This window comes from Archocentrus centrarchus, unplaced genomic scaffold, assembly GCF_007364275.1.
Source record: "Archocentrus centrarchus isolate MPI-CPG fArcCen1 unplaced genomic scaffold, fArcCen1 scaffold_26_ctg1, whole genome shotgun sequence".
In the NCBI taxonomy this organism is placed as follows: domain Eukaryota; kingdom Metazoa; phylum Chordata; class Actinopteri; order Cichliformes; family Cichlidae; genus Archocentrus; species Archocentrus centrarchus.
The window spans coordinates 6,698,650-6,714,810 of NW_022060256.1; the positions used below are offsets into that span (position 1 = coordinate 6,698,650).

General features: G+C 40.4%; 1 protein-coding gene across 1 annotated transcript in view; it reads left to right on the forward strand.

Moving 5' to 3' along the window:
• The window catches only part of unc13ba (unc-13 homolog Ba (C. elegans)), a 187,428-nt gene that overhangs the window by 63,574 nt on the left and 107,693 nt on the right, over window positions 1-16,161 (forward strand). The window contains exons 10-11 of the mRNA XM_030723400.1: window positions 2,571-2,858; window positions 3,461-3,548. Of these exons, the coding sequence (XP_030579260.1) occupies window positions 2,571-2,858; window positions 3,461-3,548 (376 nt within the window). The remainder of the gene's footprint in view (window positions 1-2,570; window positions 2,859-3,460; window positions 3,549-16,161) is intronic.

Sequence of the window (16,161 nt, forward strand, 5' to 3'; positions counted from 1 at the left end):
CAGGAGGCTTATCAAATAGATGAGGATTTTGTAAGGAATGGTGAAAGATATTTCATGTATTTCAGAGCAAAACTAATTCTGTGGACGGTCATACAAATTTTCATTTGCTTCTGTAGGGGGCGCTATTGCGCCTACAGTCTTGAATCTGTAGTTATGGATTCAGCCTGGGTGTGTACATGAGTGATTAAATTTTCAGCCTGATCAGACAAAGCATGTGCGAACAAGTGCACAAACAATTTTGGTGGTGAGGGAGAAAAACAAAGGCCAAATTTAATGGCCTGGTGTGACAAGGCCGTTTAATATTTTGTAAAGATTTCCACAATATTTGATGGGCTACTTGTGTAGATGATCTGGAGCCAATTTGGTGTCAGTGGGTGAAATGCCCTAGGACGAGTTCGTTCAAATAGCAGGCGTGGAAATCGCAAAAATTGACACCTTCAATTGAAGATGGCCGACTTCCTGTAGGGTTTGGGGTATGGGTCCAAGAGACTTTTTTGTACGTCTTAGTATGTTACATGAGCCTGTACATTTTCATACATGTAGATAAAACGTAGCTCCGGGGCTACTCAAAAAACATGCTATTTTAAGATATTCCGAGCTGCCACTAGGCGGCGCTCTAACGTTTATGGACTTTATGCATATGAATGTGTTCAGGGCAGCATGCTTATCACACCACTGAAGTTTGAGCCAGATTGGGCAAGTTGGCTTAGAGTTACAGCCATTTTTGTGTTCATGGCGAATCATCGAACTTTGCCGTCCCATAAGGGTCACGCCCTTTTGTCAAAAACTCACAGTTTTGAAAACACAGTAAGTCCAACTTCTTAAGGCTTTCCAGGTGAAATTTGAGATGGTTCTGCTAAACCACCTTGGAGCTGGACCTCCAAGTGTAAAATATGACATTTCCTGTTCCCACTAGGTGGCGCTGCGACTGATATTAAATATTGTCATATGTATGTGTTCAGGGGGGCACCCTCATCCTACTGGAGAAGTTTGATGCACATTGGATCATGTAGGTATGAATGAGAGGCAATCATATTTTCATGGCGAATGATCAAAGTTCAAAGGGGCATAAGGACCCCTCCCCCTTGGCAAAAACTCACCATTTTCGAGATTTAGATTCCCCTGGGGGTGTAGGTTAGACAAACCAAATATGAAGATGATAACGTCTAAAACCTCTGAGTTATTAGAAAAAGTGTGAGGGCTGCAAATCGCCAAATTTGCATAATTAATTCAAAATGGCGGACTTCCTGTTGGGTTTAGGGCATGGCTCCAAGAGGATTTTTTGTGCGCCTGGACATGATATACATGTGTATGAAGTTTCATTCATGTACGTGAAACACAGCGGTGGGGCTCCAGTTTAGGGGGCGCTAGCGAGCCATTTGGGCGCGCCCTTGCCCGAGCCCATTAAAATACTTAAATTTTCACCAGGTGTGACGCATGTGCAAAGTTTCATGAGTTTTTGAATATGATAAAGCCCCCAAAAAGCCAATTCATTTGCCTGAATAATAATAATAATAATAATAATAATAAAAAAAAAAAAAAAAAAAAAAAAAAAAATAATAATAAACGAAGCAATTACAATAGGGCCTTCGCACAGTTCGTGCTCGGGCCCTAATAAACGAAGCAATTACAATAGGGCCTTCGCACAGTTCGTGCTCGGGCCCTAATGAATGAAGAAACCGGCGGCCCTTATTTATTACCTTTTCACTGGTAAGGTGGTTATAAAGCCCCTCCTTTCTCTGTCCTCTGCAGCTCCCTGAATTATTTCCAAGCCTTAGCCAATTTGTTTATGTGAATCAAACTTATAGATTTATCATGGTGTTACAGTGCACACCATGGAGGCAGGCTGGACTTGGAAATAAAAGGAACAAGGAGAAGTAGTTTGGCTTATACACAAAGAGAAAGTAAATCATGCCAGTTAAAGCACAGAGCCAGCTTCCTCATTAACAGTCTTGGTCTTCCAGCTTTTCAGTCAGTGATTTATGATCTATGTCAGGTTATCAGTTTTATCCCTATCACTTTAAACTTGCAGTATGACCACACATGCTCTTAAAAGGTGTGCAGTCTTTAATAGGTGGTGGTGTCAGAGAAGAGCTAGCAAAAGGCTAAAAACATGGAAAAGGCAAATCACAAAATTAGCAAAAATGATAAATGTCACCCACAAATGCATGAAGTTGCTGTGGTAGATAGTGATGACTATCGACTTTGCAGTCTCAGTGGAACCTCTCTTGATATGAATGTTACACGACCCTTTACTGAAATTATTTAATTAATCAGCTTATCCTACCGAACCCTCTTAGTTTTCCTTGTTGTGCATGATGTTCTTTGCATCTGATGATTAAGAGTTTCCTATGACCCTTTGATGTTTCATTCCAAAATAATGTCTGCCATCAACAATTGAAATTTATTTTTTCCATCACAGCAAATAAAATGTCCACACTTATTTTTTTATTTATCTTAACTTGCAAATGGCAGATTTCTGTATTGAATTTTGGAATAAAACCTTAACTTTTACAGTAGTTTCCTTCCTATATCATTCAGCCTTTAAAGTGCAATATTTCTGTCCACAGCCCACCAGACAGCAGTCACTTTGATTCATCAGGTAACCTCAGCCCAGTCAGCTCCCAGCTGAGCTCTGAGCCTGACGAGCGCCGACATCTAGAGTCCTGCCACCCCAGTAAGCTTCATCCTCCTCTCCAGAGCCAGCCGTCCAACTGGAACAAGGAAGAGGAAGATGTTGAGAAAGAGGTGTATGCACTACCAGAGCCCGGTTCTAAGAAAGATTTAAAGGATTCTTCGGGCTTCCTTCCTAAACCAACCTTGGACAACTACAATAATAAGAGTCAGACAAAAATCTGGTATGTGGGTTTGCATTTTTCATAGTTAAAAAAAATATTTTAGGTCACTGAGCTTTTTCTTAACCATATTGTCTATCTCTATATACAACATTTAGTTTGTGACATGCCAGTGGGAATTATTGGCTCTCAGTAACAAAACGGTGACAAAGACCATCAGTACTGGCAAGCTGGAAACTAGTTGGATCTCCAGGTGTTTTTAATTCCCATCCAATAACCATGACATCAAAAAGATGGGTTGCCAGATTTGGTTGGGAAGTAATAGGTAAAAATTATTTTTTCAGGTTGTTGAAAATATCTTATATATGCATTTCCATCAACCTGAAAAGGACTCTTTAATCCTTCAATGAGTTTTTTCCTGATGGGATGTGACCCTATTGTCTTTGATCTCTTAGGACTACAAAACTCTTAGGACTACTCTAAGGACTACAAAACAGATGCTCAAACTGGGCTAAATCGAGACTAAACACAGTCGAGTATTTTTGAGTTAAATAAAGGCCATGACTGACTGACCAGATTTAGCCTAGAAATCAACATTAATTTTGGACTGATTAATTTCAGTCTTATCTGTGTCCAAACATTTGTCCTTTCTTGGTCTTTCTTAGTTTTTCCGAAGATGGTCCTCCACCCTGCTCTCCAGCCAAAGTTCGCTGGCTGAAGGCATACAACAAAGTGAGAGTGAAGCTACACGAGGTAGGAAGACCTAATTTCTCCTCTCTAAATCTTTGTCTGTTACTCTGCTCTTCCACACTCACTGAACTCACACACACTGCATACCTTTCATACATTTTACTATTACTACATTGTATTTATTGGAAGTTCAGTCCTAGAGAGCGCAAAAAATGCAAAACAGCAAAATCCTAAACATGGATACAGACAGACACATTAACATTTGCTGTCCCCCCTCTCTCTCTCTCCACTCTTTCCTGTAATGATGCATCCTCTTCCTCTTTACTGCTCTGAGTTGGTTGAGTTTCAAGTCATGCCACAGCAATTTGCACCAATTTTGCGCTCCTTAAGGATTTCTGCTTTGATCTGGGGAAACTCTTTTTCTTTATTGGCTTCTTCAGATCTAGCTATCACTTCTGCTGTTACAGAAAGGTTTTAGTTCCAAGATATGGTCCTGAAAGTTAAAAAGATTCATTATTATAGTACCAAACACCTGAGGGTGGTTTATAGTCGGCTGGGGTGTTGGGGTCTAAGTACTGCAAATGTTAGTTATTTGTAGGCTGTTTGTCATTTTGAAACTCCTTAAATGATGGAAGATTGTGTGTTTTCATGAAATAATCTGGCCTTGGCTCAAATCATGGCTTTCCTGCAAACCCAAGAAGCACAATTTTCTCTCCATTTCAGACTGCAGACACAAAAACTCTGGATGGAGAAAATAAAAGAATATGGTAAAACTGTACCAATAAATAAGACAGATGTTTTAAAATATCCCCCAGAAAATCATGCTTGGGAGGGTGAATGAAGTGATTAATAAGGAATATAATCTTGTGGATTTGACACTGGACTTCAGGCTAAGGACTGTATGAGAGGCTTGTAGTTTTTCTGTCCGCTTTTGGGCCGTGGTTTCAGTTTATACCCCCGTTTTTGGGAACATAAAACACATAGAAAGAAAATGCTTTTACCACAGATGATGACTGGATCATGAACAAAAAAACTGACTTAATTGGTATGATCTATTTCCAGTTTGCATTTTATCTAAACAGGCTCTCAGTATTACAGTTTTCAACAAAACACACAGGCACTTCCGCATGGCTAACTAGCTTACTCAACATGAACACATTGCTAATTAGCGCATCAGTAAGTAATGCACATTATTAAAGGTTTCCCTCACCTGCTCACTTAAAATGTTTATTTCACTATGAGAAATGCTTTAACTTAAAGTATTGCAATTACATGTTTTCCTTGCATTTAATCTATTGTTAAGTATCAGGTTGTGACTGTTGGTTGGCCTGCACATCAGGTGACCTGGATTGTTTAGAAAAGTTATTTATCACCAGTAATCCTGATAAGAACTCGGGTAAAGTAAAAATATGCTGGAACCGGCTGTCTGTGTGCTGTCTAAACACTGAGCGCTGGCTTTGTAATGCTCATGGTTTCGCATTGTGACTTAAAAGCAGGTGAATGTGGCTGATTGACTTCCCAGCTCACAAAATCTGCCCATCCAAGAAGCGCCTAAATGCAGGGATAATCCTCCCAGTTTATTTGTGTTTGCATTCAAACTTTAGGTTCCTGCATTGAACCTGTACAGCGTCTCTGTGTCCCATTGAAACACCAAGTGTACGAGAGAATCTGTGAGGAATCTTGATAGGGCAACATGATTAAATGATGATAGTAAAACCGTCCTCCAACAGTTAATATAGACCATGTATCATTGAATAACCTAAAGTGTAAAATATGAATGATGGTATCTGAAAGCATAATGTAGAGATGAAAGATAAATTTCTTCCCAAAGATGTCTTATTAGTGTCTTATCCCCACTTAGAAGACACTCACTATTCTCCATTCCTTGTAGGCCTAAATTAACCACATCCATAACACATCTGTGCCTGATGACATCATCTATTCTATCTAAATGTGGAGTAACTAATCGTTAATCTAAGTCCTAACTCCAAAACAGCTGGTTTTATGGTGTTCATAGTTTTGTCCCTAGATAGCAAATAAGTATCTACAATGGGAACTCATCACCATCAGCCTCTTTCAAACACTGAGTTACCCCCACACTTTCCTCCCCACACACACACGCACGCACACACGAAGATCTGCTTTCCTGTTCATTTTCATTTAAAATTTGACTCCGGTGAGATGGGTTATTTCACATTTCATTTGTTTCTTGGGCAGAAGGAGGAAAGGCATGCATCACTGAGAGGAATCAAATCTCAATAGAGGCTGGCAGCAGTGAGATTGCTCACTTGGAAACATGGACTCTTAAATGCCACAAGCTCAGTTCATTTCGGCTACCAATGAGTCGGTGAATCGGAGGGCAAGTGGGTTCATGGCCCAGTGCTGAGAGAAGAGTCCTTGAGCAAAACACAGAATCCCAGTTGTTCAGTTGCTTACCGACCTACCTGGCAGGAGGTTGACAGAAGCGAGAAGTTTCCATCAGGGGCCATTAAAGTGAATTATTGATGGCTCATCTCCATTTATGACTTTCTGTCTCCTTAAACAATGAAGCTTGTCAGCATTCTGTCATGAATCAAATCTCTCTTTTGACAGCCCTTCTTCAGAGGTAAAATTTGGGAGACCTCGCACAAAGTGCCTGCTTTGTTATGAGAGAATCAGGCGTGTGGCATTGAATTATTACAACTAGAGGGTTGTGTTTACTTGAAATTATTGATTCTTGTTTGGCATTCAAAGTTAAAGAGCTGTTGAAAATGTGAGAAAAAGCACAAAATTGTTCACGATTCGATTTAGAGCTTCCTTCAGTGACCCTCTGCATGTTTTTCTCTTTGCTCTGACATATTTGTGGCTCGCATTCACCGCGAGTGCTTTCTAACTGAAGATACCTTTAAGTTTCCTCATAGATTAGAGAGCGTCCTTGACCACTTTCATAATATTTCTTCGACTCAGTGAATCACTGATTTTATTTTTCATACTTTTTCTTGTATGTCAAGTTACTCTTTCCATATTTCCATAAGATTTGCAGTGTAATTGCAAATCTTTCTTTTCCTTATCTCCTGTCGTTACCTTCTTCTACTGCCAGCAGCAGATATATCAGTCAAATCAAAGAAACATGTTTTGAATAACATTAGTTAAAATTGCATGACCTGCAATGATCCTGTAAATCTCAGGTGTCGATATTTAAACCAGATTCAGATGGCATGGTAATTACAGTCCACTGTATTAAGTTTAATGTGGAGTTTGTCTCTGTCATGTGGTTTTAATGAAGCTTTCTTGCAGAGGTTTAAAAGGAGCACTATCTTCCACCTGGCCAGGTAACACTGACAAGCTCTTGGCTAAGATTAGACAGCCAGCTAAATTCAATTTTACTCATATGGTGTCAGGTTACAATAACAGTCATCTGAGGGTACGTTAGCCTGCAAGGCAAAGACTTTAACATACCACAGAGAGAAATTCAACAACCCAACAGAGAGCAACACCTGACAATATTGGAGAGAACTAACAGGAACATGTCTCCAACAGAACCACGTTCAGGGAGGACAACATCTGTGTCCATGGCTGAAGTGAGGGACAAGCAAACAAAGTAAAGAAGACTCAAACTAAATAACTCCATATTTGTGCAGGTCGCTGTAGGACAGGAATGTGCAGCTTTGGAGCCAGGGATATTTAAACACTTAGGGGGAGAGGACAAGGCGCACATTACGGGAAAAAAGAAGACACAAGTTAGTGTTAAGTTAATGACACGTACAGTAATGCTGGCTTCTAAATGTGAGGAGAGTGAAGGAGAGGTGAGTGGAGGAGAGGTTTCACAGCGGCCTGAGCCTGTAGCAGCATAACTAAGGGATTGGTCAGGGTCAGTCAAATGAGCTAGCCCTAAAATTAAGCTAACATATTCTCCCTCCAGCTCCTCACATTCTGACGCTTGGGCAAAAATTCCTTCTACATATATTTTACTGTCATTTTCTGACTCACAGAAAAGGTGTAGATATGTTCTTCCAACCTGAGGAACCAAATAATTCAAGCTCTCTCTCTCTCTCTCTCTGTCTCTCTCTCTCTCTCTGTCTCTCTCTCTCTCTCTCTGTCTCTCTCTCTCTCTCTGTCTCTGTCTCTCTCTCTCTCTGTCTCTGTCTCTCTGTCTCTCTCTGTCTCTCTCTGTCTCTCTGTCTCTCTCTGTCTCTGTCTCTCTCTGTCTCTGTCTCTGTCTCTCTCTGTCTCTCTCTCTCTCTCTGTCTCTGTCTCTGTCTCTCTCTCTCTCTCTCTCTGTCTCTGTCTCTGTCTCTCTCTCTCTCTCTGTCTCTCTCTCTCTCTCTCTCTCTCTCTGGCACATTCATTTTACTTTAGTTTTTGATTTTAATGTGTTGGCCACTGTTTGACTTGAATGTTGGCACTGAAACTACATTAAATACACCCTTTTTGTTAAAAGGTAACAAAACAAGCCTCTCTAACATGAAAGCTCACCAACAGTTGTAATGAGAGCAGACTGATGGTAGCTGAAGGCTCTGCCTCTCCTTCTACTTTTGGGAACTCGAGGAACCACAAGTAAGCCTGAACTCTGAGAGCGAAGTGAGCTATTTGGATAGTGTGGTACTTATACATTTGACTGAGCTTCGCTCATTAAGAGCTTTGTATCTACTTTAAGGAGAAGGATCGTGTTATCTGTTTGGGATTTTATAGGGATCTGAAGGCTCTTTGGAGAGCTAATGGAACATGGAGGTAAATAAACAGTCGAGCCTAAAGTTGACAAATCCATGGATGTGTTTTCGGTGAGACGTTCTGTTTCTAATTTTGACAGCATTTCGCAGATGAAACAGGGCAGTCCCACAAACCTTTGTTTTATGTGACAAGGTGTGACAAGTCCTTAATGTATAAGCACTGAAGTTTTTTCCAGAAGCTACACGCTTTAAATATTTACACAAACTGTGTCAAAGCTCTTGTGGAATAGCTTTGAAGGTATTAATATTCTCCTCCTTTTATGATATTTTAAAGAGGAGCACAGGCTGTGTTGATTGTCTTATTTTTTTGGGACCAGTCATTTTCAGTCGTCTGTTTCATTTGTGCTTGGTTGAGCTGGTCTATGCAAGCAGAATAAAAGACTTAAAAGAAGCTCACTTCCTTCCTTACAGGTGAAAAGCCTTTGCTGCTACTGCAAGCCACTTCAGTGCAGATCATAGAGAATAATTAGTTCAGTCGGTCCCGAGCGGCTTATCAGCAAGAGATCGTTTCTTTAAATGCTACCTTTGATCTTTTGCTAAACCCAGAGGGGGAAGCACATCAGATCCTTCACCTATCGTGACCAATTATACAAGCATTGTGGTGCTGGTGAAGGCTCATTAGTGTGTGTTGTTTGGAGGTTTATTTGGTGATTAAATGTACCACATAACAGCTCTGTTTTTAGTTGTAAGTCCTGTTTGTTATAGAAGAAAATCAGTATTCAATCATCAAAGAACAGATTTGATGGCTCTCTAACAAACTGCAACAAGTTCTTTGATTGGTCATAACAGCAGATAACTGCATCTCACTGTAAGGGACTCCAAACTGTGTGTCAAAGCACATCATTTAGTTTAGACAAAGTTATGTTTATAATATAGTCTCAGGGGTTACTGAGACTATATTATAAATGACAGCATGATGATTGGTCAATCAAGATCACTACTATAAAATTTCTGTTCTGGGACCTGTCCTCCCTTCCATGGCTGCAGGTGGAAAGCCGCAGGTGGGGGCAGCAATGGCAAGACCCCAGCACAGCAGAGAACAGAGCATCAGTGACAGCAGATATGATATTGATTAAGTCAGAAACAGGAAAGTGCAGGGAGGGAAACGGGTTGCAAGGAGGCTTCCAGTGACAGCAGGAACTACTGTGGGTAGGCTAGAACAGCTTACGAGATGGTATTTGCCTCTGAATGTGCAGAAGGGTGTCGGCTAAGCCTTCAGGCCATGTGGGCTAACACTGAGAGCAGCAGATCTGCTGGGATTGTAGCTGAGTGCAGCCTTTTCCTGAACTAACGGGATGCTCCGTATATTTCCAAATGTATTTAGTTATGTCAGTTCATTCACTGTGTGTCAGTTTAGATACTATTATATTATGTTACACTTTGTACTTCTTTGTGTATTGTTTGAATTTTGAGTGTTTCTTATTGATCCTGGCAAATTGTGCATTTACCAGAAATGATGGCTGCAACTTTTCATGTTCGATTCTACTATACAGTAAGTGCCACATTTTGTGACCTGTTAAACTTCTGAGATACTCTTAATACTCTTTAAAAGCCAACAAAAAATATTTTTTTATCAAATATTAATAAAAAAGTATCCAAGTTGTCAAATTAAAGGTTATTTAGCGTTAAAAGAATTATTCATTCATATTAGTTGCACTTCATATTTCCTCCTGGTTACCTCGCCTGCTGTGGTTCTTTGCTCTTTGTCAGTTTAGGGAATACTGAATGAAGGTGACGATTTGTCACAGCTCCACAGCAGGTAGAACGTATCTCCCTTCTACTGATTTATTCCATCCATCCATCCAACCAAATCCTTGAATTCAGGTATTCCAATCACTTCCACTTCCACAGGTGTATAAACCAAGCACCTAGGCATGCAGACTGCTTCTACAAACGTTAGTGAAGGAATGGGTCGCTCTCAGGAGCTCAGTGAATTCCAGCATGGTACCGTGATAGGATGCCACATGTGCAACAAGTCCAGTTGTGCGCGGATGCTAAGGCGCATTGTGCACAGAGGTCACCAAATTTCTGCAGAATCAGTCGCTACAGAAAATCCAAAATTCATGTGGCCTTCAGATTAATTCAAGAACACTGTGAACACTAGAGAGCTTCATGGAATGGGTTTCCATGGCTGAGCAGCTGCATCCAAGCCTTACATTACCAAGCACAACGCAAACCATCGGATGCAGTGGTGTAAAGCACGCCGCCACTGGACTCTAGAGCAGTGGAGACGTGTTCTCTGGAGGGATGAATCACACTTCTCCATCTGCCAACCTGAGGGAGGAGTCTGGGTTTGGTGGTTGCCAGGAGAACCATCTGCATTGTGCCAAGTGTAAAGTTTGGTGGAGGGGGGATTATGGTGTGGGGGTGTTTTTCAGGAGTTGGACTTAGCTCCTTAGTTCCAGTGAAAGGAACTCTTAATGCTTCAGCGTACCAAGACACTTTGGTTGTGCACCAGTGCACAGAGCAGCTCCATAAAGACATGGATGAGGGAGTTTGGTGTGGAAGAACTTGACTGGCCTGCACAGAGTCCTGATCTCAACCCGGTAGAACATCTTTGGGATGAATTAGAGTGGAGACAGTGAGCCAGGCCTTCTCATCCAACATGACCTCTGACCTCACAATTACACTTCTGGAAGAATGGTCAGAAATTCCCATAAACACTCCTAAACCTTGTGGAATGCCTCCCAGAAGAGTTGAAGCTGTTATAGCTGCAAACGGTGGGCCGACATCATATTAAACCCTGTGGGTTAAGAATGGGATGTCACTCAAGTTCGTGTGTGTGTGTGAAGGCAGACGAGTGAATACTTTTGATAATATAGTGTAGTTGGCATTATTGCAGCTTTCCTTGTGGACTTGTGTCATGTAATTTTTTAAAATGATTTTATAAATTATTGTCACCTAGCAGGTATCAGTCATTATAAGTCTGCACAGTTATGTGAGCATTGTTTAAAAAACATAAATATAAAACAAAGGTGTTTATAAGGAGGAGGATATTTCCAGGCCACTGGACAGCAGTTATGCCATTAAGGACAAAAATAGTATTTTGTCACTCTGGCGAGCGTTGTAGCATGGCAACAATGTCACATTTCTATGGAAACACAACCTTAGACTTTTTCTGATTAGGATGAATTGCTGCGTGGTTGTGTGTGGTTGGACTGAGAAATGTTCTAACAGGGTCCTTATGAAATAAATAAAGTTGAGCTTTTTTTCACCTTTCTTTGACTTAATGACTCACACCGGAATACAAATTGTCCATTAAAATTAGTAATCTGAGTTTCTTGTTGATCTGGGAAAAAATACGATCACTAGTGGATGTTTTCAACACATTATGCTGCTCGCAGTACATAATGAGAATGGACAAAATTCACATGCAGTTCTTTTTTTCTGCAGGTTCAACAGTAAGTCTGGAGCCAACAGTGTATGCTTCAGCTTCAGTCGTCAGAATTTGTAGTGTTGTCGAGTGCACGGACTGTAAAAGTGTTTCCTGCAGCGCATCAGTAGCTTCACTGTAATGCAAGAACTACACAAAAACATTTCATCTCATTTTATGATTTAAAAAAAATTTTTTTTTTTTTTTTTTATATAAAATGTTTTAAAATGTTTTCTGTCTCATAAAATTTCACTGATCATAAATTCTTCAGTTTTTATAACATCTAGATGATGAGAACCGAGGACTCAAATGCAGCAACACAGAGACACAGGACTGGAGGAAAATACCTTTTTATTGGTAGAAGGGGTAAACAGGTAATTGGTCCATATAGTACAAATGAATCCAATATGGGCAGAGACTAAAACCAGGAAAATAGGCAGACTTACAGGGAAAATATAAATGTGGAACAAAGGCTTTTTCCCATTACTTGTACTGCCTGTCCTCCTGCCTGTGACCTGGAAATCAATCTTATTGCACCATCTTAAAGACTGTCTTCATTTCTAAAAAGCATCTAGAGGAGAAAGGAACAAGGAGAAGAGAAGGTTTGCCAGGGGAGCTACTGTGTGGTGGAGGATGCACAGGTTTAACAAGGGTTTTCATCCTGGATGAAAGTGTCCTGATACACAGATGAACGATAGAACCCAGTTTGTTTTAAAAAATATTGTCTTTTTGAAATCAGTAGTGTGTTTGCACTGGTCTTATTCAGCGGATTGGTAAACTTGTTTTGATATCAGTAAAACCTGCTTCAGAATATTCATGTTATTTCAAAGGCATCTGTTTGCCCAAATATCAGGAAGGAAACAACTACTTTACTGCTATTTCATCTCACATCTTTCTCTCTTTTTAAATCTAGCAGCTCAGTCTGGTAGACTGCACCTTTTAGATGGACCTCCACAAACTGCTTCAGACTTCCCGTACAAGACTGAAACAGCTCTGGTGTAATCTTCCTGTTATGGTTTGCCCAAATTTATCGTACTGTCACGTCTTTCCTAAATAAGTTTTGCACCTGCCCTTTTCCAAATCAATCTAATTGCTATTTTTTTTTCTAAAACGTTCTAAAGCTTTCAAGGTTTCCAGTAATTCACAGACTGTACCGTAATGTTAGAGTAGACTTCTTCTCTCCTGGAGAGCCTGGAGCAGTCTTTAGGTGTCTTCTTGGCTTTGATAATGAACAGCTGGGATAGCCACATTAACTCAGGGCCTGTGCTCTTCTGTTGCCCTGGCTGCTGTGTCTGTGGGGATGCTGTGGTCTGTGGTCCAGCCTCCTGATGACACCTAATATGTGCTCCAGTGGATGATGAGAATCAAACCGTAAATACTGATCCATATGTGTTGGTACACAGTGACTTTCAGATGCCCCCCATTACTGGTGGTAATTTCAAAGTTAAGAAAGCTGGCCTGTCAGCTTGCTATGATTTCCACAAATGCTGATAGTTTATCATTTCATCGTTTTAGGCTTAAGGATAATTTTCTGTGTCCCAGAGATGAGTTCAACACACAGCCTTAAAAGTTGCCTTTTTTAACCCAAGAGCTCTGTAGAAACTGTCCACTAGTATCAGTGTAAGATTTAGGAAGAGATTTTAAAAAGTCACTCTGTGCTGCTGTTGAAGAGAAATCACTGGAAAACAAAGAAGAATCTTTCATTTGCATATTATGTTAATGTGATAAAATATATTTGGAGGTGTTGTTAGTGGCCAGATCTCTTTAAACTTCACAAATAGCCAAGCAACATTCCCTACTGGTTTCCAGTCTAAGTGCTACGCTGAGCTAATCACCTCCCAGTCCGGCTGTGATCTTCTATTCAAGAAAGCAAAACTACAGAGTGTCCAAAAATCTGAATCCATTTCCTCAAAAGGCGGCTTAAAGATTCCAGCTCAACTGTGAAAATGCTGCTTAACTAGTTGAAATGATTTGACAGAACCTCGAAGGACTACACGAGCTAACGCAGTGTGCTGAGAAAGCTGGTTTCCTTTACCCTGTCTTCAGTGCACTTTTCTGCATGTGTGCTTGACCTTTAACACTCTGCATGCAGAAGTGAAAGCTGCAGCAACATTCAAAAATAAAATAATAATGAGGCCAAAGTACTTTAAGTATATAAATCAATGGCACTGATACATTATTTAAGTATGACTTCCCATTAACTGTAATTAAGGAAAACATCTTCACATCTACATGATTTTCTCTGTTGACATATTTGAGACTTTGCTGCAGTAAGCCGCAGGGAATCTTTGTTTCGATGAAAACTAACACATAACAGCGCAACTAACACTCACTGGTGACTATCAGAGGAAAAATGCTTCACATTGGATTAAAAAAAAAAGAATCTGAATAGTTCCATAAATTGCAAAAAATCACGTTGTGACTCGCCCTCAGTGCACGCAGTGAGTTAACAGCACAAACTCTGTGCCACAGTACAGTTGCAAACTATCACGCAGAGGAAAAAACTAATTCAGACAGACTCACCTTCAATGAAGGCAAACATTTGAACACATTTCAAATCATATAATCTCTTAAGGAAAGACTCATGTAATATTCAGTTTTTAGGGATTTTTTTTTTCTTTCTTCATGCTGGCAGCAAAGCCCCGGCATGCTAAATGTATGCTGCATTAAACATGCTGGGCAAAGGGAATAAAAGTGTGGCTGGGAAGGAGCTTATATATTTATATATAACTTCTTCCAAAGCAGTGTAAAGTCAAATGGCAGCCTTTTTTGTTTTAGTCCTTTGATGCCTGTCATTTTTCTGCTGCCGCGTTTGGTGCAGCTCTGTGGATTGGTGTTGGTAGATGTGACTCCAGCTGTATGTTGCACACAGAGACCGTCCTTGGGAGGAAGATAACAGTGTTGTTATTCACTCAGATGCTTCAAACAGCGCTGTGTGCTTATTGCATGCTTATCTGATCAGAAGCTCTTGTCAGCTTCATTTAGTTTTTTACTTGGTTTATTAACTATTATTGTTATGTCTGTGGCAACAACACAAGACATTATTGTTAAACCCAGAAACCTGTTTATCCATAGACAAAATTATGATACAACTATGCTGTACTGTACAACAGAATGCAGGCCATGGATCTTTGACAGTGTTTACATTGCTCGCTCCTGGTCCATATGTGATGATTGGGGAGTGAGCTGTTTGCTAGATTAACCTTCCACACACACACACACACACACACACACACACACACACACACACACACACATACATACATACATACATACATGTAAAGGCATGAAGATAAGGACACATGCAACATATTCTATTCCCAGGGCAACGAATATTGTCATTTTGTCCAATAAAGCTGCCATCGCAGAGATATTTACAAGATGCCCTTTGGTGTCTGTGCCTGGGCGCATCAGCCGTGGCAATATTGGATGCCAAGAGATAATTGCCCTGCAGTTTATGTCTGCTGTGGAAGCTTGTTTCACTTTATCTGATAATTATAAGTTTCTCTTTCAGTGACTTTTTTCTTTCACTTTCTGAAAAACTAGGTTAGGCTCAAGAAAATACTGTAGTTTGTGTTAAAACATACCTCTTCTTTTACAAGTGTCCATGTGTGATGAGTTTGGAGTGTGATTGCTACAGCCTGCTGCATCACAGCACCAACACCAGAGGCCACGTAATGAAATGTTGCATTTGGCCATTAAGTTGCAACAGTACAGACCGGTGGCAGTGTGACAACATTGCTTTATAGTTGCAAAATAAGCAGATGGACACAATGTTACAGAACAGTGTAAATATGATGTAGTTCACTAACAAAACTGTAGCATCGAAGATGGGGTGATGATGTTACACTACCTTAGCGTAATGCAATCGCAACAGTAACCTGTAACGCTGCCACAACATCGCCCTGGTCCTACGTTTTTATGTTGGTATTACGTAATTTGAAATGTTAAGCAGATTTCGAGGTCAATAGTGGATGTTTTTAGGGGCATCTTTCTGGTTAGAGCTTTGTAGATTTTCAGCAGGGGTTTTCTGACCAGTGTTTGCAGTTCAGAAGATGGTTTCAAAAGCCACCAATAATAACGTTACCCATCAGGTCAGGGAACACTCAGTGTTTGGCATTTTGAAAAGCTGTGGCAAACATCAAGCTGTGCTTTGGGTTACAGGACTATGCAGATGTTCTCTCTCTCTCTAACAATAATGAAAATACTTGATTATAATCCATAAGATTCTCCTGTGTCTTAATAATAAACCTGCAGTACTGTTAGCTTACAGAGTAACAATTTTTTGCCAGCTTTCCTTTCTCACCTTTTAAATAATCAAAATTTTATCAGTGTAGACAATATTTTTTATCCAGTCTCACTGACCACAGTGTTTAAAACACACACACACACACACACACACACACACACACACACACACACACACACACACACACACACACACACACACACACACACACTTTTTTGTGCAACCAAAGAAAGGCTGCATCAGATGAGATCGCTCTCTGGGCCAGGCAGACATCAAAACAAGCATCAGAGGACAGGCGGGGCAGCCCGAAAGGACCGTGAGGAGACAGATGAGGAGATCCTGTGT